The 26,657-nt window shown below is 41.3% G+C and overlaps 1 protein-coding gene across 3 annotated transcripts in view; it reads left to right on the top strand.

The window, feature by feature from the left end:
- Positions 1-26,657, top strand: part of daam2 (dishevelled associated activator of morphogenesis 2) — a 76,060-nt gene that overhangs the window by 5,763 nt on the left and 43,640 nt on the right. Inside the window, exons 2-3 of one of the 3 annotated variants that reach the window (XM_058091422.1) lie at positions 11,868-11,904; positions 21,095-21,381. In XM_058091422.1, the coding sequence (XP_057947405.1) occupies positions 21,214-21,381 (168 nt within the window). In that variant the 5' untranslated portion in view covers positions 11,868-11,904; positions 21,095-21,213. Of the gene's footprint in view, positions 1-11,612; positions 11,905-21,094; positions 21,382-26,657 lie in introns of those variants that run through there. The other 2 variants (XM_058091421.1, XM_058091419.1) reach the window with 2 other exon arrangements.

Here is a 26,657-nt window from a genome sequence, read left to right as displayed (position 1 = left end):
AAATCATTCAATCAGTAATAAGTAAAATAATAATAAAAGAGCAAATAAGAAAAACGTAAGAAACCACATACAGTTGGTAGAGAAATTATTTTTTTCAGATTCAAATGTACAGTATTAACAGTTATTTAACCTTTAACATGAACATTAATGAAACTTAATAATTTTACCCAATTAGCAAGTTAGCATCGTTCTCAGTTCCATCTGGGAGCAGCGTCGTAACTTTAACATGTTTGATGAGATGCTTTATCTTGATGTGTATTTTCCGTTTTATTCCAAATCATTTCCTGCATTTATTTGTACCCAGCGTCATAAGCCTTTAGCTTCATTGCTAATCCAAAGCAAAACAGGGCGGGGTAACAGTATGGGCGGGGCAAAATCATGTTAATTGTGTCCGGTGTGCACACAGCTTTAAGCTGTCATTTCAACATTAAACTTTGGTATCAAGGTGGGGGCCTCAAACTCGCAGCCCGCGGGCCAAATGCGGCCCGCGGGCTGCGAGTTTGAGACCTTTGCCTTAACACTTTTTAACTCTGTCTATCCTTGTTGTTTATACTACTGACGTCTCCATGGAGTCACAGGCAATTAGGTTCCATCAATAGGCTGCAGAAGGAAGGTTGAGACCAGGACATCCAAACCGTCTGCCCGATCCCCCTCATTCTGAGCTAATATTACACTGTGCTAAAGAAAAAGCACCACATTGGTTTTGTCAGTAGAGAGAAGGGGACGGATTGAGTGAGGAGTAACAGGGGGTGTTTAATTTAAGACGTGCGTGTGCTACTTCACTGAGCACAAAGCGGTTCTTTCACTTGGGATGTGGCGCTCATATGGAACCATTTATCAAAACTCCATAGCATCAACCTTGACAGTCCTCTCTTGCCAACAGGTTCCCTACTATAGATTTTATGCCCCGGAAAATTCTCATTTGATGCTTTTGTCTATATTTAAAAGTTAATTTGACCCAAACTTGTTAAAGCCTGGTTTCCCACTTACAGGTGGACCTTCCTGAATAATGAAATCCATTAGTTATTTTGAGAAGTTACAGTTACTTTTAGATCTGTGCCATTCAGCATTCATATCATTTGGTGCTTGAGATAGCTAGTGACCTAGAATTTACAGTCCACATTTAGTGGGGTCACTGCTTGTCAAATTGTAGGACCCCTTTTATATCACTAACACTGTGTGCCTGTGTGACATCATCCTGAAGGATTGGCCTCGCAACTGCACAGCTGGGTAAAGATAACAGAGCAGCTGGGATGTTTATTTCTTGTCTTTCTGCATTCCTGCTTCTTATTTATAATGTCCAGCACGGGGGGGTTCTTCTATATAAGGAAGTTTGAAGACTTTCGCTGACCCACTGGAATGGAAGTATGCATATCACACATTTTTCTCAAGATGTAATCTCTATAGAATAACATCAGTCAAAATAGAGAAAGAAGGATGAGTGTCTGGTGTAAGACCCCCCCCCCCTTCATAATTAAAACTCAACAGTAAACCTTAGGGCTTTCTCTTTTTAATTTGTTGAGATCTATCTATCTGTCCATCCATCCATCCATCCACATATACTGTACATACATATTGCTGCAAACTACTAAAAACATTAGGCAGCATTAGTATACAGTGTTCCCAAGGGAGGCCTCTTCACAAGCAATCTGGCCAAGCATGAACCCTTTTGACCCGTGTTATTGTAACTGTCACATCTTCCTCATTTCCCCCCTCCCTTCCTTTCCTTCTCCTTGGTCCCTTTTGCTGCCCTGCGTGAATCCGTTTGTGTGTTTGATTGTGGGAAAAGTTTCTGACATTCGTGAGAGTCACCCGCTCTCTGGTCTGTCTTTTCCCTTGAGGCCCCTCTGGCTCACAGAGGCTGAACCCAATCACTGCTCAAGGGCTCTTCTCCCAGCAACCCCTAGTGGGAGCAGAGGTGGCTGAGTTGTTATTTCGAGGCCAATACCATTTCCCTTTTACTCCAAAATATAGTTTATCCTTTCAGGAGGAGATTCCACAGGCTTTTCAGCAATGTGATAAAACTTCTTTGCACAAACAAAAAAAAAAAAACACTCCCTTCCAATGAATCATTTAAGATGGGGACTAAGATGCAGACGTGAGTGTTGATGTAACACACAGTTCCAGATTGTGCCAGACTGTTGTGGGTTTATTTTAGCTATTGCTGCAGAGTGAGTCTTGGCTGCAAAGTTGGATATTGAAACCTAAGGTAAAATAGGTTTGCAGCTTTCTTAATGAGACTCGTGTTCCCTGTGGTGTATATGACTGCTGGAATTGCCTCATTAAACTAAGCTTGTGGGTGGCTATATTTAGATGTTGAATTCTAGTTTTCCAGTCAATGGATTCTTTTGTTATTTGTATAGACTTGCCTCCCTTTTCACACGTGCCGTTTCTATGGGATTCCTGTAAAATAGGACTTTTTTTGTACCTGTGCAGTTCTCTTGGTTGACCAATAAACGAGTGATTATCTGGATTAGACTTATTGTCATTCTATTCTATATAGTGTCCTTATCTTCTCATGCATTTCTTTCAAATCATGTAATGACTTGATGATGGAGTTCAAAGCATTTCAGTAGAATGACTGGCACTTTTACTGTCTCCCGCTGGCACTCTCCCAAAATCAAATGCGTCATTTGAGTTAACTGTCATCTCATTGTTTGAGCAATGAGATGGATGAGTGAACCCAGGTGGGGATCCAAAAATGATGACAAACGGGTCTGTCTTCTGGCTATCGAGTAACAAAACAGATGACCATGGATCCAAACTCTGGACCAAAGCCATAGATCTTTTATCACTGGTATGTTTTTTTTCAACAACTCCTTTTTGCCACATGAAGGACCGTGTGGTTGGAAACAGCTAAAGCATTCAGAGGCTGCATGAATAGGAGCCTGTCTCGGGAGAGCCTTGCTAAAATGGGGTCTTTTGCTTTCATTTCTATGGAGAGACAGATTGATCTCACACAGGTTTACTTCATATGGACTGTTGAGAGGCAAGGTGTTTATTTGTAGAGCATAAACAACCCATTTCTCAGTTTTAGCTTCTGGTGGTGTCCTCCATCATTCCTTAGCACTGTAAGGCTTTGACTTGTATTCTTCTGTTTTATGCATTCACGCTCAACAAAGCCTTGAGCTGTTTTACTTTCACCTTTTTTATCTCTCTATCATGTAGATCACCTTCCGTTTTCTGTCAGCCATAAGTAGAAGGTTAAGACATAAATTTTAAGTCATGTTTCAAGCAGAAGCGGAGGAGAAAGGGAATCCTGTCATTCTCCTCTGATGTATGTACACACATTCCCTCTCCCATGTTAGATTTCACATGTGGACATCAGATGACCTTTGGCAAGGTTTCCATAGTTACTCAGATTGGAACACCACCCCTTTTTTTCCCTCGTCTGCATCATACAAAAGCCAATTAGATTTATTTCAATCATATAAAGCAGGAAAACACCAGCCTCAGCATTATACAGAAGCCAATTAGATTTCTTTCAGTCATATAAACCAGGAAACAATCTCTTATCATCATTCAGGAAGTGTGGGGATAAACAAATGACTCAACCATGTCTTGCAACTGGATAGACCAGAGAGTTTTTGAACCGCTGTGCATTGTATTTATAAAGAAGGACTGAGTTTAAACAATTATTAATAGAATTATGTTGCTAATGTGGTGCAGTTCAGATGATACTGTTCAATCTAGAATGTTCTTACTAAGCTACAGGCTCTGTGCTCTCAATATGCCAACAATGGGATGAGAATGAGAAATAACAAAACCATGGTGCACTGCTCTGTGTGCCAAACCAGTTGACTCATGCATGGATTCTACCGGAGGTGGATTTATTTGGGTCTCCTTCAGACTGTAGGACTGCCCATTCCATACTGTATTTGAACCTAAACTGTTTCCTCAAGCAGTGAGGCATCTAAAAAATGACTTTTGTTGAAAGCCTGCCCCTACACCATACCTTCACATTGTCTGGCAGCTGCAGGGATTAGTGGTGCCATGTTGCATGAGCAGACTGAAAGATATTTGGATTGTTGGAGAGAGCCGAAACGGATGAGTGTGTCAGCATAGTGTCAGGGATGGGGGGCCGGGAATGGATCTGTGCCCTTGGACAGATCTATTTGATTTCATGCAAGCGGTGGGGGTGGATCAGAAGTAATAGACAGGTTGCGCCCTTGTTGCAGAAAATAATAATGCAGCTTCATCAGCTGATAAAATACACCCTTGTAATAACAAATGGCAGAGAGAGGCATCTATGGTATATGTTATATTAAAACACCACTCTCCCTCATCTAAAATGTTTTGAAGCATGGGGGCAAGGTTTCTGCTTTCATGATCATAATTATGCCAACTCTCGCTTTAGCCTTATTGTCTCACAAAGGGAAAAAGTGTCAGACATATTGTTCGGGGAAGGAAGTTAAGATGCGGGGGGGAGGTGGGGGTGTTAAAGTGTCTCGTGGAGTGTTTGACCCACATTTTTGTTCCATAGTGCAATGGGACAACAATTGGAGGCCCAACCTGAACATTTAATTTTAAATGCATGTAATTGGAACAATGTGTGTGTTGATTTTATGTTGCCAAAGCAGATGCGATTACTCCAGATTACCGTGGCCATTTTCCCCCGAGTTTCCTCCCTTTTAAGGAATACAATATTCAACCTGTATTGTCACACTCACATACGATGTTGATTGCTATATGCTAATTGCTATATGATTATATGGTTCAGTCGCTCGGCCACTCGATGTTTGTACTGCATCTGCACTTACAAAACAGAGGTGCAGAGGTACTTATTATTATTATTACTACATAATGTAGTAGCACACAACACACACACAGCTGGCAGTAGTGGACTGGCTAGCTGCTGGCAAAGAGTCTGCGTGACTGACAGGAGGGTTCACTCCCTTTGTTCATACCGCTATAGAATCAATGCACCGAAGTGTTGAGACAGATGCACAGAGTGACCTCTTTTGTCCATCCAGCCTGTTAGGTAGAGTGATACAGTGAGAGGAGGAGAACAAACATGCAAGCTTGAGGCTAGAAAAATGATCGAGTTTGTTTTTATCTATCGTGCTGCAGTTAATTGATTTATTGATAATCGTGGCAGGCCTAATTACAGTTTGCATCCCTCCAGCAACAGTAAAGGACCAACTGCATAGCACCATTGTGCTTTGAAAGAAGCCAGATGGATTTCAGGGGCACGTGGCTCTGAGTGTCTGACACCTCGGGAAGCAGCACTGGACTCAGCTGGTCTTAATCAACACTATGGTTTTGCGCCCAATAGGCCCCCTCACTCATGTCGTTGTTGCTGCCCCAACAATGGCTATGCTAATTCTGTAGCATGATCTCATATAAAACAGCAGTGACTCAGCATTTAGGGAGCAAGAACTGAAACAAATAATTGTCAATTTCTTATTACGATAGGGATGAATACATAGCATGCCCATCTCTATGCCAAGAGGAAAGCTCACTTCGTATTGGACTTCTATAATTATGCTGCTGACATAGCAGCCACAATCCCATTTACACAGCCTGTTGTGGAAACAGCAAATTGTGATTTATTGTTCTAAATGTACTATGGTGATCTCAGCTGAACTGTGTCTCTTGATGGAAACATGGCTTAACAGATGCCCTTTAGACTGAGCGCTCAGATTTAAGTTAATCCACGATGCAGTTTCGATAGAAGATCTGTGCAGTCGGGCAGAATTGTCCATCCTTTTTGTGAACTGTGACAATGTGTGATTGTGACTATGAAAAGATTAAGATCCAGTACAATTACACTCTTGACTCTTTACCTTTAATCAAAAGTGCCTTACTTGTCAGGCTCTAACAAGCGGCGTTAGATGCTTTTTCACTTCCAATATGAAGTTGCTGCCTTGACTATAAGCCAATATATAATATATCTGATCCAATATCTCCACAAATCTTACTTTTATTCCATATTTTGTAGCATGACATGTGAGAAAAGGCTTGATTGTTTTGGATGATATTGGTTGTGGGGGTTGCTGGTTGTGGTGCTGCTTTGGATGCCCAATGGGGTTGGTCATGTTCTGTACCACCACAGGGGACTTGCGCATGGTGGATTTGTCTCTAACACATTGTATCATTGGTCAGATGTTAAACAGTAGACAGCAGTATGAGCCATGTGACCATCTTTTGCAAAGTAACTAAAGATGCTGAGGAACAGGATGTGCCAGAGGGCTCCCAAACTTTGGGGGCTAGTAAATCAGAAGAATAATATGTCTGACCCTCCTCACCACATATGAGGCAGCTGCACAAACCCTGTGTGGTTTGATGGAACACGAGGCACATGGGCCTGACTGGTTCAGACGGGTTGAATGTCGACTTTGTTTTTGACCTGTCAGGTTGTCTTCTAAGATATGTCATACAGCTGTGGTCAGCCTGCATTATGATGAAGATGAATTCAGCGAATAACTCTTAGCAAAATACAAAGGCTGCTTTGTAGTTAGTATATTGGTCAACAATCAAGTCTTCAAGGTAAAATTAACATCCAAAGTTCGTTTATCCCTTTCAGTCATCATTTCTGTGCATTTGGTTACATTTGGTTAAAGCACATTCAGACCTTCTGGACTCTGTTATTAATCCGTTCTAGCCTTCAAACTTAGTAAACACACTCCTATGACTTTCACCCCGCAGTATCAGGTAACGTGACCTTGGCTGTTCAGACCGCTAGGTCTACGTTCAACGGTGCCATCAGGTTCAAAGAGTTCATAGCCCATAACAAGAGAGGAGAGGTCATGAAAAAGGTCACAAGGCCATGAGCAGACTCACACCTGTTCACAGGGGGCCTACTTCAGCCATGTCGATGACTCCCAGATGTTTCTGTAGAGATACTGTCATAGCTATGACGGTGCAGTAAGACTACCTTCTGTTTCTATGCTGTGTGGAATTGGACTAAACTTTTCGATTGGACTTAACCATACATTGACATGTGTAATTCTTTGGGGAGAATGTAAAACCGTAATTCCCAGCTTTGTAAGGAACAATTTACACCTAGACAAGCCCAGATGGAGGACTTAAAACATTTTGAGGTTCACTTTGCAGTCACTAAGTCCCCTAAAGCGGTTTGGTTTTTTTTTTTTTCTTCGACGGGGGGATAAATGTCAGCCTTAAAATGTAGTGGCTGCTGTACAGCTGAAGTTCCACTCTGCAGATAGATGTTCCCATGTTGCCACTTATCCTTGCAAGTGGAATATGAAAAACATATTTTTGAATGGAAGCATCTGGAAACAGACCAAGGCCCACAAACTTTTTAGTTTTACCATCAGTTCATTTTTTTCCCATTAGGATTCTCATGTAGGCTTTCTCTTAACATTTATACACCTGCAACTCTGTGAAAAGATGTATTAAAATAAAATACCAGTTTTTATCTAAAGATGTCATCATTTGTTGTCTCACATGTGTGATTCTTTTGCCTGTTTTTGGCAGCCTCACTATGAAATAAAACCATGGATTTACTATTCATTCCCACTGATGGTCTCATGCCCAAAGATCAAGCCACAATATCGCTGGCTTTCATGATGAAGCTTTCATGAGTCAGTCTGCGGAAAGTTGGACCACTGTCAGTAAATGACAGAATCTAGCTGGCACAAACCCAGGCAGACAGCGGAGGTACTGTGTAGCAAGCAGTTGGCTGACCTCTGACCCTGTCCGGTCTGCATCAAGAACAAAAAAGCCATTCATACCATCAGCACTTTTGCAAAACACCCCAAAAGCAGTCCAGTCCAAGCCGGCCCGCACAAATGACTAGATTAAATGCCTGTTTACACTGAGTTAATGCTGCGTAAAACCAGGTATTTGTTTTGGATGTACGAAGAGCGAGTGCTAGTAAGTAGATACAAATTGTACAGGAGCGGTGAAAGTTATAAAGGCATAGTAGTTTCAACAAGAATTTCCCTATAAACTCCATAATGACTACAGTTACAATATATTTAGCTTTATGGGTGTTTTCTCTGTAAGCCTTTGGGAGGTAGATTCTTATATTGTAATCTATGACCAACTTGCAATTAAGTTGCCTTCAAATATGCAGTGCTAAGGCTTTCTGCAGTGATTTGTTTTTGTGCAGTGGTGTTTTTATCCTTCCAGGCAGTTAGTCTCCATGCAGAACTGAAAGAAATGATTGGTTGCAGTATGCCGTCCAGGGTAATTCTTGGATTAAACAAAACAAAGAGCTGTTTGGTTGAAAGAAAACCCCAATAATACATTAAGGAACATGCAACCTTATTATTGGACTTACCTCCAGCAGAGATTGGTTTTAGGTGAGGCCCTTGCTACCTTTCACTGCTAAAGTCTGGAGGTGTTGCTCAGACTCTCATTCATACCTATGGACAATTTGGTGTTGCCAATTAACCTAACATGTTTTTGGAATGTGGGAGGAAACCGGAGTACTCAGAGAACCCACGCACTCACGGGGAAAACATGCAAATACACATAGATATACTATACATAAAATCTTAGGTGACATTTTCTTGAATATGTCATCTTTCACTCTGTGCAATTGTGGAATTAACATGTATTATCTCATAGGCAATTTGTACTGTCTTAATGTTTACAACATTTTTTGAAATGCTGTTGAATACAATTGAAAAGGTCAACTGTATTAAAGAGCAGTATTTATTTTGCTCTGAATTTCTGTCAATGTACATTATTTTGTGCTATTTCTATGTTTGAGGTGGAGTTTGTTTTGTTGCCTTTTTACGTTGCTATGACTTTGGAATAAATTGGGCATACTGACTCTTTGATGGGTTCATTTTGCTCATTGCGAATATTCCCACATGGAGGCAGCAACAGTTTCTTTTTTCCTCCAAGCTTCTACTACTGCCAGGTGTATCCAGGTACTTAGTTTAGCCGAGCAAACATCACCCAGCTACCTGGCAGATGATTTGACAGGCTGTCTGAAGCTATGTATCACCTCACTGCTTACTGATGTGTTTGGAGGAAGAAAGTTGTTTATATCAGTGGCAGACATACTTTGAAACTGATTGATCGGGTTTGACATTTACTATGCAATGTAATTTAAAAGGGCACCCAAAAGTCACGCATGTTGAACATAATTACCCATAGGACAGTTCAAGCTTACCACAGCAATGCCCACAGTATGCACTCATCTCTTTGGTACACACAGTGACCACACAGACATGCAATTGTCCAACTGACAATTTTGTTTTAGCACGAGCTACACACTGTGCACCATAAAGTTGCTGATAATCATTGGCGGCCAACTGCATTGTAATTAATAAGCCACTGCAATTTACCAGGCCATAATGGGATTTACCACATGATTTAGAGGCGGGGCTTTGGCCCTTCTTTAGCAGGTGAATTCATTAAGTTGGAGGAGGCGAGGAAAGTAATCCAAACCTTATTAAACCTAAATTATTGGATAAAGATTCAGTCTATTGAGATGAACAGGTTCACTGATGAGTTATGGTATGTCAAATCAAAGCATATAAATTTGGAATCCAGGTTAATGCTATTTTAGAAAATGTTATTGTATTGTTGAGTGTGACGTTCCTGCAACACCTTAATTCAGGAGACATCTGATGATTGGTGGTTTTTATATGACCTGGGTACTCCAGGATATTGACAGCTTTGTTAATATACATAAAATACCAAGACTGTGACAGACCAGTACAAAGGTGTGAGATACTAATATTTGCACTTGGTGACCTCTTATCGTCCTAGCAACATACTAGTACGCCACTGGGATGACGTCCTGCAGCTGACCCCTCTGCCCATCACTTTTACTTGCTGCGTGCAGCCAGCAGCAGAAATTTGTACAATCAAGAGTCTCACCCGTTTTGTCTGATTGGACTTGAGGGATTCCTTTTCCTGTGTGGGTCAGAAAGGTTTTCCCTAATGAAGTACATGTGTTTGTTTTGGCGTGTGTGCCTTTGTGCCTTTTGTGATTCTGTGTCAGGAAAAGGGGTAGCGTGTGTGTGTGATATCCCCCACAAACCACAGGTTGCTTCGGAAGGGAATGTCATGGGTGGAGGGTACGGTTGTAAGGCAGACCATAGGCTGCCTAAAGGGTCATTTCCTGTCTATTTCTTGGCTTCTGACAACTTGCACACAGCCACTATGACTTACACTGTTAATGCCAAGTACTTGTTGTTAATGTTTTTTTGTTGTTTGCTGATTTCCCGGCACATATCAAGCATACGGGTAAGCCAGCATTGTTGCAAAGAAGACAATGGCATCTGTCCATGCAGAATTCAACTCTGTTTTCTTCTTAGATGTCCCTTTTCTGGGATGTATTCGTGGTTAGCTTACCGCCGGGGGGGGGGGGGGGGGGGAGTGTCTCAAAGAACATAAACTTTGCGACGTTAGACACAAGTAGGCTGATGAGTGCACATATAGATCCAGAGATGCGGGTTTGATATAACCAATGCCAAATAGTTTTTTCGTGAAGTCTGTTGCTCGCCGGACAATTACTGACACCTAGTGGCCAATGGAGAATTCTACATTCACAATTTGAATACATCTTAATGGCTTAAGCATGTTTAGTTAATTCAGCCATTTTTAGGATTGACAATGTAGGCAATAATATGTAACTTTTTCTTCAATATGCACATTTTTGACTAATAATAAACCATATTCAACCACAAAATAGCATGATTTATAGTTTACATACAGTATATAAAAAAAACATGAGAGTGAAGTTGCAAAGCTTGAACCGCAAGGGACGACTGAATCAACCATTAATAATCTGTGCGATCATATCATACCAGTTTAGCTGTTAATGTTGATATCGACATGTGAGTTCGACTTACTCAAACTTCACCGTTCTTGTGCAACAAGGTTGTTAGCTCAGTATGTCCGCAAGTTTCACCTTTTGATTGTAAATACGACATTTGCAATGACTGTAATGTGTTGTTTTGCTCTTTTGCTGGTTGATAAATGTGCTATTAATTATAAACATATATAAGACTTCACCGCTTCTTGTGCTAACTGCTAGTACTCATGTAGCTGCCGCCTCTCCGATAAGACTTAATAGGTGAGAGGATGCTCACTCTCTTTTGTGTTCATTTGATATAGAGCCAATTAGCACAGACACATGCAGAGTGAACCCTCTTCTTTCCCAACCTGTACACCACAGAAAGATGGAGCGGATGCGCATACACTTATGTCAATTCATCAACCTGTTTTTTTAATGGTTTGATAAATCGATATATATCCATTATCATGACGGAAGTGTGGCTTTATAGGATCACATAGTGTGCATCAAATTGGCTAACTGGGTTGTTTTTCCTGTTTCTCGGGGAAAGTCAGTGGCGTAATAGCACAAATGGGGGAAAAAAAAAGCAAAACACTGGTGTAAAAGGAGGCATAGTGCCGTCTATGGTATTGGAGGTGGAAATAATTACACCCCCCACACCCAATGTGTAATAGTGTGTGCTTTCTGTGTTCACTACTTGAATGGGTAAAATACAGAGCCACATTTTGTAAAATGGACATAGTACAAATTCATGGCAATACCGTATTAATCTTTATATGGTTGTTGTAATGGGGACAGGATTCCATGAATCGGGGAATGATTCAAACACGTGTGGTGAGAGTGGATGATGGAAAGGGGGTGGGAGAAAGAGAAGGGAGTTGGGACAATGCAAACAACTTGCTCTCAGTTCTGTCAGCTGAAACCCAGATCTCCGCTCACAAGTTCAGAGCAGGAAAGCGGACATAACACAGCAGCTTCAGCGAAAATACATTGTAGTATCCAGCAATGTCTTGGAAATCTGGCACCAAATTACTAAAACCATAAACTCCAAGATAATGGGTGGCCGCCTGAAGGATATTTAAAAACGGCATCTCTTCTTTTGCTGAAACCCTTGTTCTTTATTCCATGTGACGCGACGCAGGAGCGATCCATCTCTCAGCATAGTCTGTTTGAAGTGGGTGAGTGAGCTACTTGATCTTGATATTGATACTTGTAAACTCAGACGGTCATTGTGAGTAATAGACATACTGTACCTACTGTACTACACTCAGTACGAGATTGCATACACTCTACTGCTACAGATGTTTAGAGTCATTTTATTCATGCACCACATCGCACTGTTTTTTTTAACTGGAAATAGACTACTGCAGACATCTAAATTGCCATGGCAGGAGCAGCTACTTATACCATTCAGATTGACATACAAAAGGAGGCTGGGAGCTGGCATAGGCTCCAGCTCACCTGTGACCCTAATGAGGATAAGCGATATACTAGAAAATCCAAGTGGTTATTCAGCCAAAAAGCTACAATAAAACCACAAATTGGAACCATCCTGCATCAATGTTGTTGTGAAAGCACTAAACTTTTAAAGGGAAACTTGTGAGTAACAAATAATCAAGTTGGGTTTTTTGCTGTAGTGTGTCAAACGATGAGAAATTTCACCTGAAAGGTGACTATGCAGTATAAACAAAGCTCTGCGTTTAGTGCCGACATTTTATGCTGACATGCCGATCTGACTGTCTCTCATGTTTCTGTCACATGATGTGATGGAATGTTAGTATATGGCCTTTTTGTATGGTGCACAAGTGATACTAGTAGTACACTATGATGAATGGTATGTTATGGCATCGGGTAGTCTTCCATTGATCTGGGTATGCCATTTTGTCACAAAAGTGCTCTTCCAGGGGCTGCTGCACTTCCGTATCCCAACTTTATTCCCCAACACTATTATGTTATTTGATAATTAATTATTAACATTTATGTATCAATTCAAAATTATTTACATCTAAAAAATGAGACCACCTTTTGAAGTGGTCTTGTTTCCATTTGGTTCACAACAGGTTACCGGATGATAGCCTTCACACTTGATCAAACTAACCATGCCAGCTGGACCATACCAGACAAGTGTGAAATCAACCTTAGATCAAAGCAGCTAATAATATCCCCATATACTGTACACCAAGTAGAATCAAGATTAATGATAGAATAGGGAGGGTTGGAATGTGTTTAGGTGGGAGGAAATGCTAGTGTATTATGTGATGGGTTAAGGTCTGTTTTGGTTCATCAATTTCATAGCCAACCCTCTGGTTGCCAATTATACCATATCTGCTGAACCTCTACTCCCTGAGACTCCACAGCTCAACACAGTATCATTCACAAAACATATTTGATCTTTTAAATTAAAAAATTAAAAAATGCTTTTTGCTTTCATGTTGACTCTACCCATGTTTCCCAGGGAAGCCCAAACATGCCGTGGAAGTCTAGACCAACATAAACACTCTATCCTCGATTTCCAGGGTTCCCTATCTTAAGAGGTTTTTAAAGCTCTCATTTCCCATGTGGAATCTTTGTCTGCAACAGTTCAGAGGCTGTAATCGTAGCTGTAAATCCTTGCCGTGTGTCAAATGCACGCTGATGAATGCATCAGAGCTCCAGATTTCCACATATGAAATTAGTTATGGTTGCCTTTTGTAAGGGTTTTCCTAAGTATGAGATTTTATGGATGGAAAACATTCCATGCAGACATCTCAAGGTTTACTACTTTTACTTTACTACTGCTTTTTAGTTGTTGCTGCCATTTGTAAACACAAACATGTTATGCCATGTAATTGATTGTTTGCAATGGTTTGCATTCTATGGTTGAAACTATTTTTGTCATTGTCTTTTGGCTTTACAAACATCACATTTCCATCTAATTAAGTGATTATTCTTAATTCACTCTTCAGTGCCACAGAGCAAACACAGTGATACCATTACCGCTAAAAGATTCAGCATGTTGAGAAGGCGTTAATGAAAGTTGAGAACTCACACGTTGCATACAGACGCATCCCCTGCTGCTGTCAGCACTCTCAGACCTTTTCATATTTTATTGATCGTTATGAAGGGCTCTCGCAGGATTAGTGGGAGAGCGGGGAAGAGTCGCTTAGCTACCGTGAGGCCCCTTATCTCGTCAGGCCTGCTGCTGACTGGCAGCTTAACAACCTTTTCATTAGGATAGCAGAAAAAAGGGAGTATGTCTGAAAAGCTGCTTAAATTCAACCATCTGATTTTTTGGATGGTATTATCATGTTGTATTCCAAATTAACTGCTTACATGGTTTTCAAAACCAAACTCCAGGTAGGAGATTTAGAAGAAGTGATGGTATTTTCCTCTCTGTCCTTTTACGGGAAGTCCACTCACTGACTATTATATTTGTGCCAGTGACACACTTTCTGGGGCTTATGATGTGTAGGCATAGCTTCTCTTTATAGTGCCTTCATTTAGTGTTGTATTACTGTAGGCTATTTAAAAAAAACTGCTGGTCACTTCAGAGGGTTACCCCTGTTTGTGTGGCTATAACTGTCACAGTAGAGAATTCCAGACATTACCCAGAAGCCCCTCGTCCTCTATGCTGCAGCTGTTGAGTAAAGTATCCTGCATTGTTGTTTTCTGACATGGAAAGACAATGTTTTATGTGGAGGACAGTTATTTTGTGCAAAATGACTGCCATGAAACATTCAATCAGGATATGGTTGAACAGCTTTGAGACTTCTGGAATTTCAAGTTTGGTACCAAGCTGAAATGTTATATTTGTGCCAATTAGGTGTGACACAGTTCACAAAATGGGGTGTGCTTGATGAGACGAGATTTAAACAAAAGTCAAATGAAAAAATATTTAAAAATAGATGCCAACCTATTTCACTCTACTAATTTAATTTGTTCTATGAGGAAAATGGACATATAGTACATGCACATGGCAATGTATTAAGGCGGTGAAACATTCATTCATTCATTCATTCATTTTCTACCGCTTTTTCCTCACAAGGGCCGCGGGGGTGCTGGAGCCTATCCCAGCTGTCTTTGGGCGAGAGGCGGGGTACACCCTGGACTGGTGGCCAGCCAATCACAGGGCACATATAGACAAACAACCATTCACATTCTTACCTATGGACAATTTGGAGTCGCCAATTAACCTAGCATGTTTTTAGAATGTGGGAGGAAACCGGAGTACCCGGAGAAAACCCATGCATGCACAGGGAGAACATGCAAACTCCACACAGAGATGGCCGAGGGTGGAATTGAACCCTGGTCTCCTCGCTGTGAGGTGTGCGTGCTAACCACTCGACCGCCGTGCCGCCCGCGGGCAAACATATCAAGTTCATTTTCATTTTTTGCATGATTGATTTTTTTTTTTTCAATGAGAAATTTTGTCATGTTTGAATCTTGCCAGATGTTCTGACATGACAGCCTGTGACACCCCTAGCCAAAATATGTTCATCCAACAATTTGTGACTGTTATATCACCCCCATATTCGTTACAGTAGAACTCCACTTTTCATAGCAGTTAAGTTCCGAGACTCGGGTGAATGATGAAATACCATGAATAATTGAAGGCCCTATAAAAAGCCTTAAGAATTCTAAATTTTAAAATGTACTCACCACTACTGAAAGATAATGAAAAATGTTGATTATTATGATGACTTTTGCAGTACCTTATGATGAACATGCTCTCATTTCGAACTGCAACTGTTCAATTAAATCACCCTAATGTTGGTTTTAAGGCCTTTTTCATCAAAGGAAAACATCTAAAATGCACAGTTGCCATAAATGCTTGCACTTTTTGTGGGCCATGCCATCAACATTCTACACAGCAGGAAATTACTTCACTTTTTCAGAAATCAAACCCAATTAAACTGCTATAAAGACGTCCCTAGAGCATCAGAAACATCAGTCAGCCCCCTCCTCTATTTCCAGTGGTTTTGTTTTCGCATTTCCTTTTTATGGGTGAGGTGGGTTACTGTGTTTCTCAGCCCTGTTAAAACCACAGGTGCTTGTGTTTGTTTTCATTTATGCTGGAAGCCAACAAGACCTCAGAGAATTCCTGAAAGTTGGCTGTGAAACAGACAGCTAAGGTGCTTAAGATTTGATACTGAAGGCCAACCACAAATACTAAGTTGTTGTTTGAAGAACCTCGGAGAAGATACAACATTATGTTTGAATCAAATAACCGTATAGGGGGTACATATGTATAGCACCTTGACGGACAGAAATGGACTTCTAATGTAGTCCTATGTCTGACAATATCACAGACATACTCCCAGCCCAACAGCTGAAAAGGTTTTCAGCTGTCTCATCTTCATAGCTTCCCCTATCTGATTGCAGAGAGGAAACAATTGAAAGAGGCACAGGAATTTGGGTGGTTGCAAGGAATGGCACAAGGGGGGGTCAGGGCTTTAATGAAAGGGTGGATTTCCGATGTTTTGAATCATCCTGGAAGATGCACGTAGGCACAACACCCCTCATCAGTAGCTTCTTCTATTAAGGAGATTTGGATTCTGTCACACTCACCTAGTGTGTTTGCTCTGGTACCAGTAATGTGATAGATGGCACATATTCTTTCTGCAAAAAGAAGACCAAACTATGGATCACACTAGACCACGGGATAGATTTGTCCGAACCAAAACCAGCCCATTGTCCAGGTCCATAGATTCTCATGAAATCCCATTAACTCCCCACGTGGAATATGTGCTTTCAGAATGAGTGCAGGAATGCATTGCATGTAAATGTACCGTGAAATATTCTCGGTTCCTTTAGCTGTCAGCTCCGGTCATTTGTCATTTAAGGCTGCAGCTCCCTGCTTACCACTGAGATCGCTACCATATTAGTCTGGTGATGTCACATCTCAGGAATGTTAATGCACTCAGTGCTACTTAGCTTATTTGGTAAGTTTGCATTCATTTCTGCATTGGTTAAGAATGTATTTTACCATGAAAGTTGACTGTCACATCATCAACATCATCCATTTAAGTACTGTAATTTATGCATGCTCTTTGTTTTTAATTTAATAATGGCCCATGTAATTTGAATGCAAGTGAACTGCACCGCACCAGAGTTCACTTGCAAGGGAAAAGCATCTCATCATTGATGTGGTCTTGGGATACTTTTATCGTGCACACCAGTGTTTGGAAATTGTGTATGCATACAATTACAGCGTACAGTGTGCTATATTACTGCAACTCAGTAACCGCAGTATGATCTCTGACCCTGGGAAGGTTAGACCAACGTGGTTTCCCCAATGCCTGAATTAGTAACTGTGGGTGGCCATGGGTCTTAATGGAGTCTGTGAGAGACTGAATTCTCTATTTCCCAGGTGATTTGGCTTGGAGCCAGTGGCTTTGAAGGATAGAAAAAAATGAAGGCTTGGTCCATTAGTCATTGGACAGATGCAAGGAAGGGCATTCTGGAGAGAGTGCCATGTCTGGGGCAACAACTTCCAATGGGTCGCATTGCTCCAGTCCAATTGTTGTTGTTTATCAAGCATTTGCAAGGTTTAAGTATGAGTGTGCTTTCCTCTTTCAGTTCTTGACCAGTACAACAGGTTTAGAAGAGAAGTATCACAATGCTGTAAAATGTGTGTTGATTTTGCACATACTTGAAAGAGCCATCACTTCAATGTTTCAGCAGGTGACATGAGAAACACATATTATTATGATTGTACAGTAGATGCTAGCCGCTTGCTTATAACTGATCCAAGTCGACTGCCTTTAATTAACTTCATGTCTCTCCATTCACAGTACAGTGCCTTTCTTGCAGACTATTTCAGACCGGCAAACGTACAGATTTGCAGCTCCTTGGCACACTCAGTTGCAAAAGCACACACACTCAATCGTACACTATAGCAACCCATCTAACGTCAGTGCTGCTCCCTCCTCCTCTTCCACTGACCTACTTCCAGGCACAGGGGACCATTGAGCGAGCTAGTGGGTTGAATGAGAAGTGGCAGAAGTACTGTATCTCCCTTTAAAACTCCCTCCCTCTTTCCATCACCACCTTCACATTTCTCTCTCTCTCTCTTACGCTATGCTCGGCTGCACTCCAGACCCATCAAACTTTGAGCTGCCAGCAGGCACCTCTCTCTTCTTCAGGGCTCATGGTGTGTGAGTATGCTAAATGTGCTTACATCTGAGCCTCGAGTGGGAGTGTGTGATTTTTGAACACGTGTGAACATGTGACCATATAGCTGGGTGCATGCCGTGCAACATGAGCAGGGAATTCATCAAAGTGTGTCTGTGGTTTTGCGCTTTCTACTGGTGTGGGTTGCATGTTTTTTTTCCAAAAGTTGATGACTGTCATGACAAGCAACGCAGCAATTGACACACAAACTGGAGTGGCTTCAATTAGCACTAAGCTACAGAGCGCCAAAGTCTTTAAAATATCCTTATAATGGGCTGTGGCAGGAGTATCATGGTTTTAAACATTATATTGATTATTATTATAACAATATGACAATGTTATCACCTTTTGATAAAGTGGAACCACTAAGATCTTAAACATTCTCTACCAGATTGGAAATAGAAAAAAATATGTTAATCCCTTTCTGATATTAACATGTATAAACGATAAAACATGCATTTCATTCAGAGTCACTTTTAACAATTAAATAAAAAGAAAAAACAAACTAGCTAATATGTGGTCACATATAAGCATATGTGCTCGCAACATCTCATGTTTTTTGAAGCAGTCATTTTGTGCTTCATAGACATACCCTCGTCATGGAGAATACGTGGGGAGGTGCATGTGATGCGGCTTTCAGGTTGTGAGTGATCGATCTAGCTGCCCGTCAACTGTCTTCGGCAAGTGTCATGGGGCTCAAGGGCTGCATACCGGGGAAGACAGCCCAGGCTCGGTCATTGATGGTAACACCACAAAAATGATCAGAACACTTGGGGAAAAAAATACAGGACATGTTTCCAACAGCTTCTACATAATATCAAAGACTGATCCAAAAAAATGTAGATTATTTTGGTGTGAATCACCATATGGGGGGAACTATGATGCGTGGCGGAGGTTTGCGCTCTCCAAGTGCTTCTCTAGTTGAATTCGGTTATAGCTGCAAACCACTGCAGTCCATGTGTCATGCCCCTTGACGTGACGGCACCCTCTCTGGTACCCCATTCAGGAGACTGACCCGTATATATTGGTCCTTGGCCTACTTTCACTGTGCTGGAAGCAGGCCAGCGGGACTGGTGTTGAGTGAAGACTGACGACACGTGGGGCTCTGTGGGCGAGTGTGCACCCATAAACGCACACAGGTTTGTTGCAGACTGACTTTAATCCATCATAAAGATGTGGCGTCAACTTGTACAAGAATGTACAAAGCATGTACTTACTATGTTCTGCAGTGTCAGAAAAAAAGTTGTTTTAAGTAGTATGAGGTTATTTGTTGCCATCAAAGCAGCCCTCTTCTTTAATATGTAATTGGTAGGAATGAGCGAGTACACCACTATCTAGATCTGTTAACCCACCCATCTAAAATATCTGAATCTGTATCTGTACTTGGAGTGGGTGGGGGCATAAGCCTGAAGTGGGTATTATTTAGGCACTGTATGTGACTGGCCAATCACAGTGTGAAGAATAAATATATAAGTAGTTACCCAATGAGGATTTTCCTTCAGCACATGTACAGATAATGATGAGCTGTACTCGTTACATACTCCTACTCGGCAAAAATGCATTACCGTAACGAATACTCGTCTAAAATGAGTATCCGGCTCAGCCCTAGTAATTAGCTTATAAAAAAGAGAAAACCTTTCTAAAGAAGAGCATATCATAATGTATAATTCATTAATTGTACTAAATAATGTATCTAATCTGTAACTTAATCGACATAAGGCATCGTGGTATTGATTTCAGTCCATAATGACTTGGATGTACATTCCGGCCAAGAGTCACCAATTAACACAGTTGCTTAATAAACAACATTAGGGGTCGGCGGAATGTTTGTTGGCCTCTTAATGTTTACATAATATCCAGCCATTTTTACTGCATGACAACAAACTCATAAAACCGTGTGTCAATTAGTGTCTGAATTTCTCGACTGTTTGTTTTGGCTTTGGTCCAGTGTGAAGCTGGGCCAGACCCTCGAGTACCCAAACATCACTATTAGATTTATGGTAATTAGATGTATTTTAATTAAACTCCATTAACTTCAATTTGTGGGTGGAAATTGAAAATTGTACCCCTCCGTAAGAATTCAAATGATAAGGAACTAAACTCAGATGGGTTTTTTTTCTGTTTGCTTGTTATTCTTTGGTGATGGAGAATGACGGTATCAAATTGAGCATTTGCATGTTGTACAGTACAAATGAAGGGGGAAAACAGTAGTGCACATCTCTTCTCTGTGGCAGAAAAATGAGCAGTGTCAAAAGGCCACATTTGAAGTATGCCCCCCCTCCCACCTCCCTCTGCCACCGCGCCCAATCTCATGTTGAGTGTTGAGGGCCTGGTGGCACATTCATAAATAATTGACGATTCTCCTATTTTTAGACAACGAAATGCAAACGCCTCTGCTGAGTGAATGTGAGAGAGAGTGATGGCTGTAGGAATTGTGCTCAGTCAACTTGAAGTATATTGTGGATTTTTGTGGAAATTAAAGTTCCTAATCAAATTAAATAGATGTGAAACGATTGCTAAATTGCATTAACACTGCATCAATGTGGAATAAATTTGTTTGTGTTTTGATTTTTGAATGGGTTCATAATTTGCATTAATGGTTCTTTTAACATTTGTGCTATATTGACTTTTTCTTGCTTGCGATACACGTTTGTATGTTTATGATTTTTGAGTGTAAACTGCATTAGTCATACAGTTGGCAGACCACCCATATCCTCTTTGCAGCATTGAGGAAATCCTCCGGGGTTAGTGTGTCCTTTGTATTTTTTTCCACCTACAGTGTAGCATTGTCATTCGCTACTGTACACACACAATGTTTCTGTGCTATTGAAAAGTGAAAGGGTACTGCTGGGGGCAGCTCAATGTCTGAACAACGACTTACAGACACACTGCACAGGCGTGATTGTACCACACAGTCAAGAGGTCTCTTTGTTGAGTTGAAAGTGTAACCGATGTCAAGACGGGCGTCTTTGTGTTCTATTGTTGCAGAGCTCTTTGCTCGAGCTCTAATATAAACTGAAAGGACTAAAAAGTAAATATTTTGAAGGCTTGTGGTTAAAGGCTGTTGTTAAGGTATTCTAGACTTTATAAATTTTCTTCTAGCATTGCTTTTTTTCCTCAAACCTCTTCCAGTGTACGTTATGCGATTGTAAAGATAATCTTTTAGAGAAGACTAGGTATAAACCATCTTTAATTGTCTCTCTTCTTCTCTTCCAGATCATGCCACCTAGATAGCAACCTCGTCCTCTCCACTCCCCTCCCCCCCGCCCCCTTGATCCCTTCCTAAATAATCTGGGTCCGAGTCCACCACTGCCACCCCTGTCAACGCAGCCACCATGCCCCCAAGGAAGAGGACAAGGCCGGGTCTGGGGTTCTTGTGTTGCTTCGGCAGCAGTGAACCCCCCGAAATCAACCTAAAGGACAGCGTGCCCTTGCAGCTGCTGGAGTTCAGCGCCCCCATGCCTCCTGCCGAGGAACTGCATGCTCGCTTCTCAGAGCTGGTGGTAGGTATCTCCGATTCTTATGTGTTTAGTGTTTGTTGACATCACGGCAGACCACTCAATTGTTTTTATTAGACTGGCTGTCCAAGTCCCTTGGAGGAGATATACCTTCTAAATTACAAAATATGTATTAGAGGTTTCTTAGAGGTGATTCTTTCCTCTGGTGATTCTATATAGAAGATTCTGTATTCCTTATTTATACTCCCACTTTTTGATTTTTGTGAAAGTCTTACAAGTTATTATTTGTGAAAGTATGGGAACATTTCCCTAGACCACAAAGACTGGAGGACCTGCTGCTTATTTTGGAGTCAATTGTGTATCTTCAGCTTCTGTTGATGAGCCTGACACAGATGCTTGGGATGAACAAAAACATTGAGATCCCATCCCTGATTTCAAAACCTTTTGCAACTTTTCTGACCCCTGAGAAAAAATGATTTGGCATCATCTCATCTCATTGGATTCAGTCCCTTCCACATGTTGTGAATAGATTATTTTTGAGATGGTTGGATGGGTACTTTGTTTTTCACGAGCTCAAATGTTCAGTTTTTGGGGTCATGCCTCGAGTTTGCTTTTAAGAAGCATCAGAGCATTTGATGAAGCGGTTATGATGTTCCAGTTGCCTGATCGCTCTCACTGTGACTGTTTGATTCATGTTCGCTTGGACTGGATGACCAATCCACAAACATCCACTACATGACAATGGCAATCTGCCAATCCCCATACAGTATGTTTTACTCATTCAGCTGCCTCCAACATGCTGACATATTGCATTTGACCACTTGTCCGCCAATCTGTACAACCAGAATATATTGACTCGTCTCACAGTTTTGACAATGTTGATAGCACAAGAAGCATGATTTGTAACATGGGGAGAAATAAAGACATATAGCGAATAGCAGAGGGTTTCCTTGGCAACGGCAGAAGGGGATTATTGCTATCAAAAGCCCCTCTTGAGGAGGTGAATTATACTGAATGGAGTCTCTGGAGTGGGAGCGACAGATCTGGGCCAACTGTAGGAGTAAACTACATCTACAAGTCCTCGCCTCCATAATGGGATTCTCCACTGGGCCTCGACTGCACAGTGCATCATACTCATCCTGCTAGAGTAAGAACAAGGCTAGAACTTCCCTGTCAAAATAATATAAGGCACACCAATGTGTTTTTGTGTCAAAGAATGGCACTTTTTTTTTTTTTACCTTTTGCCTTCTCACAAAAATAATAGGTAGTAACTCTATACTCTTTATTATGTTCTTGGGGAAGTTACTAGGGGAAATGTTTTCCTCTAGTAACATGCACTGAACCTGATATTGGAAATTATGCTTCACAAAACCTAACAAACCTTCGGGGGTTTGTCATAAATGATTAAGACCGACTTGATGCCAGAGTGTATTTGAATGCTCAGGTCAGAAGTTTGGTTAAATAAATAGACTTGGTAAAACTCATCATTATCCTACATGCATGAGCTTCTTGTCTTAAGTTCAGACCATTTCAACTGTGGTTATTTTTTAAATGTTGAGCAACATGGAAGAATGTTACAAATTGAGATCATCTGGATCGTTTGTCAAGTGCATTATTACCTTATTACAAGGGGGGGAAGAGGTCTGTGGCCTGACCTCCTTTGACCTTCTTGCAATTAGACATTGTCATTTAAGATAAGAACATATAAAAACAGTGCAACAAATGAGGAATCAGATCTGCTCACAAGATTGAGTGCTCTCAGTCATTGCTCCTTTAATCTGTTTCCTTTCCCTAAGCGGGCGCCTCAGTCTTTGCTTCTCTATCCTGTACTTTTGGAGTGCTTTAAAGCCAAACACTCTGGGCATTAGTCCAGCTCTCTATTGTCAGGCAATGTGCCTGTCTGAGCAATGGTGGCCACTGTATTTGGCTCCCAGTCAGTGATTTTCTTTTTTCCATTTTTAGCCTAAACTTGAAAGTGGATAGATATAGCCTAAACTTGGATTTTATGATTTGATTTTTTACATACAGCATGAATGTTACTCGCAGTATGACTTTTGAGTGGGAGGAAATAAAAAAAGGTGTTGCATAACAACTGAAAATGGAAATGTTCCCCACCCGCTGACCCACAGGGAGCCAGTTTCCTCCACAGTGCACGCCCTGGGATGCACCCTCTTTCCTTTCGCCTTTCCTCTTGTCATGCCTTTACAGTTGTCTGTCTGGCTTTTCAACTCTAAAGCGCTAACTTGTAATTTTAAGTTAGTATGAGTGAAACCATATTATGGAAGTGGCTGAGCCCTGTTTGGACTTTTTTTGGCAGAGGCAGTAGGCGAGTAATAGCTTGCTGAGAGACAAGACATTCTTAACTGAACAACGGCGTTAAAATTGCACCTTGTCGTGCATGTGGAAGGAAATAGAACTGCTAAATCCATTTAGACCAAAAGTAAGACGTTGATCTTGTAATATTTCACAAGTTGTTCAGTCTTACCCTTAAGTCAACACATTTTCACAATTATTTATTAAGTACCTTGTACATGCAGACTGATTTGTCTTTGGGGTAATTAAGAGCATCTACAGCTTCCTGCGAGTCCCATTGAGACCTTGTATAACCTCTTGAAATATTAACAATTCTTTGGAGCCTTTCATCTGGCTTCCTGTCTTACTTAGGATGGCTGCAGGACATACAGTATAACATTATAGCCCACCCAATAGTAAAGCAATACTGTAAAAACTTTATTCACCAGCCAGACCATACCCACCCCCCTTGTAATACCACTTAATAAACAGACTCACTCGATTCAGAGTGGCCCATTGAGGAAGAGCTGACACAGAGACACCCCCCACCCATTTCATTCACACCTACTCATTTCAAACACACATCCCAGTTTCCTCACACTTCCTCTGTACACCATCCGTCATCCTCTATTTGGTCCATCTGTCCATCCTCTTGAAGTGGATAAACCATATCAGTTCATATTTTTTTAGACTTTTTTAAAACCAGGTTTCTTTGGGATCCATGCTCAGCCCTCCTTCAATGTAGTGTGAATGCCATCAACATATGTCTTATATTTTGTCATTTGCGGGACCATATGAAATAATGAGCCTAGACACCTTTATTGTGATAATAGTTTTTAAATGATCACAACCTTGCGATATTTATGAGTTTGTGTTTAGATGATTATTTTAAAGACAGTCCTTACTATTGTATGAACATCAAATAACTCCTACTCTACTCCTAAAAGTACGCTTATCTCCGACAATAACATGTATTTTGCTCTACGTATTCGCCTCACTTTTTGCTACAGTATTCATTCTCATTTCAGCACATTTGAGAAGCCCGCAGGCCTCAAGAAACAGGAAATTGAATGATAAGGCCTGTCCGTCATTCTGTTGACCACTGTGAAAACCTTTTTAAAATTTGTAACATTTCTACACTGTTCTGTGAAAAATATGAAAGAGATCTCACCCTATGGTTTGTATTTTTCCCCTTTTGAGCAGCAGGTGTAACAATATTAGCTTTGGTTTACATGAATTCCCAACTGGAGTCTGTTGGCGGAGGTGGGCCGAGGCACATTTACAGAAGGTTCTGCACAGCCAAAGTGGAAAGTAACATATTATTTTTTTTTTGGGGGGGGGGCTTTTGAGTGCGTTTTTTGGGGTGTTGCTACGGGTCATGAAGGAGGGCCATGTGAAGCAGATCTGCTATTGGAACACATTTTGAACCTGAGGGGAATGTGAGGTAGGAGAAAGTGATGGACTCTTGCATAATGAGGAAAAAGTCTTCTGGCCGGTATGGCACAAAAATTTCCACATTAACTTTGGCATGTCTTCTCTGGTTCAGAAGCAGACCAACTTGTGTGTGTGTGTGTTCATTGGTGGTGGTATTATGTGTTAAATTACAGCATTCCCTATAAATGTAACATTCCATACCACCCTTCACTCTGTCTTTTTCATTCATTCATTTTCTACCGCTTTTTCCTTACGAGGGTAAGGAATCCCAGCTGTCTTCGGGCGAGAGGCGGGGTACAACCTGGACTGGTCGCCAGCCAATCCCAGGGCACATATAGACAAACAACCATTCACACTCACATTCATACCTATGGACAATTTGGAGTCACCAATTAACCTAGCATGTTTTTGGAATGTGGGAGGAAACCGGAGTACCCGGAGAAAACCCACGCATGCACGGGGAGAACATGCAAACTCCACACAGAGATGGCCGACGGTGGAATTGAACCCTGGTCTCCTAGCTGTGAGGTCTGCGCACTAACCACTAGACCACCGTGCCGCCCGCTCTGTCTTTTTAACACAGATAAATATCCACAAAAACTTAATAGTGGGGTAACATTCTTATGTGTAAAAAAAAAAAATCATAACTCATCGAACTATAGAATTAGTGTGAAGAGGATACATGACAGTACCCATGCCAAAAGTAAAAACAGAGACTTTCCCACTAATATTTACAGATTTTAATTTAGACCACAATCTACTCCCCACATCCTCCGGATTCTCATATAGTCTGAGAAGTCAGCTTGTCTCAGGCTTGTTGTCTCTTCACCGGGTCAAAGCCCTGCTGTCCAAGCTGTTGTTATTTAGAAGACCTGATAGTTGGAGCTTCTGGGGAAATTAGTGAGAATGAGACCCTTGGATTTGAACCAGATGGGAGCAGTGCCCAACAGTTGATCTCTCGGCTACTTCTCTCTGCCCGACACTATGCCTCAGGCATCTCAATTTCATGCATGATGTAGAGGGGAGATATGTGAGAGCTGGGTGTACGTCAGCAATGAAAAACAAGATTTAGGTATCTGTGGAATTCTTCTCCAGTTTAGGAGATGTTTATGTTTACATAAGAGTTTAATTAAACACTTATATCATATCACTGGTTTAAATTGCAGGGTAGCAAGAAGAGGAAAACAAGAGGGAGGGGGCAGAAGGGCAAGTTGCAAGGACAAACTCAATGTTAGAATCCCATTTAGTCAATGATGCTAATGAAAAGAAAACGTGCCGGGACTGGTTATTCTAAAGGTCTATTCTGGTTTCTATTTGTATTACATGTACTTCAAGTTCACACCATTGCGACGTTTTTCTTTTACAAACTGACTGTAATGAGTTATTTTATTGAATTCATTGGCTGAGATGATGTCACCCTTTTAATTTGCCGGGCTCACACTGTGCACTTCAGGCCAACCCTGTCCAGCTGAATGGATTGAAAAAAAAACCTTGTGAAACTACTGGGCTGGCTTTAAGGGGCCCCACCACCCCTGGCACTGTTAGCCATCTTCACTCTGGGGGTGTCTTGGGGGTTGCGGTACTTCTGGCTGACG

The sequence above is a fragment of the Doryrhamphus excisus genome, chromosome 13 (genome assembly GCF_030265055.1).
Source record: "Doryrhamphus excisus isolate RoL2022-K1 chromosome 13, RoL_Dexc_1.0, whole genome shotgun sequence".
NCBI lineage: Eukaryota > Metazoa > Chordata > Actinopteri > Syngnathiformes > Syngnathidae > Doryrhamphus > Doryrhamphus excisus.
This window is presented reverse-complemented; position numbering and strand designations above follow the sequence as displayed.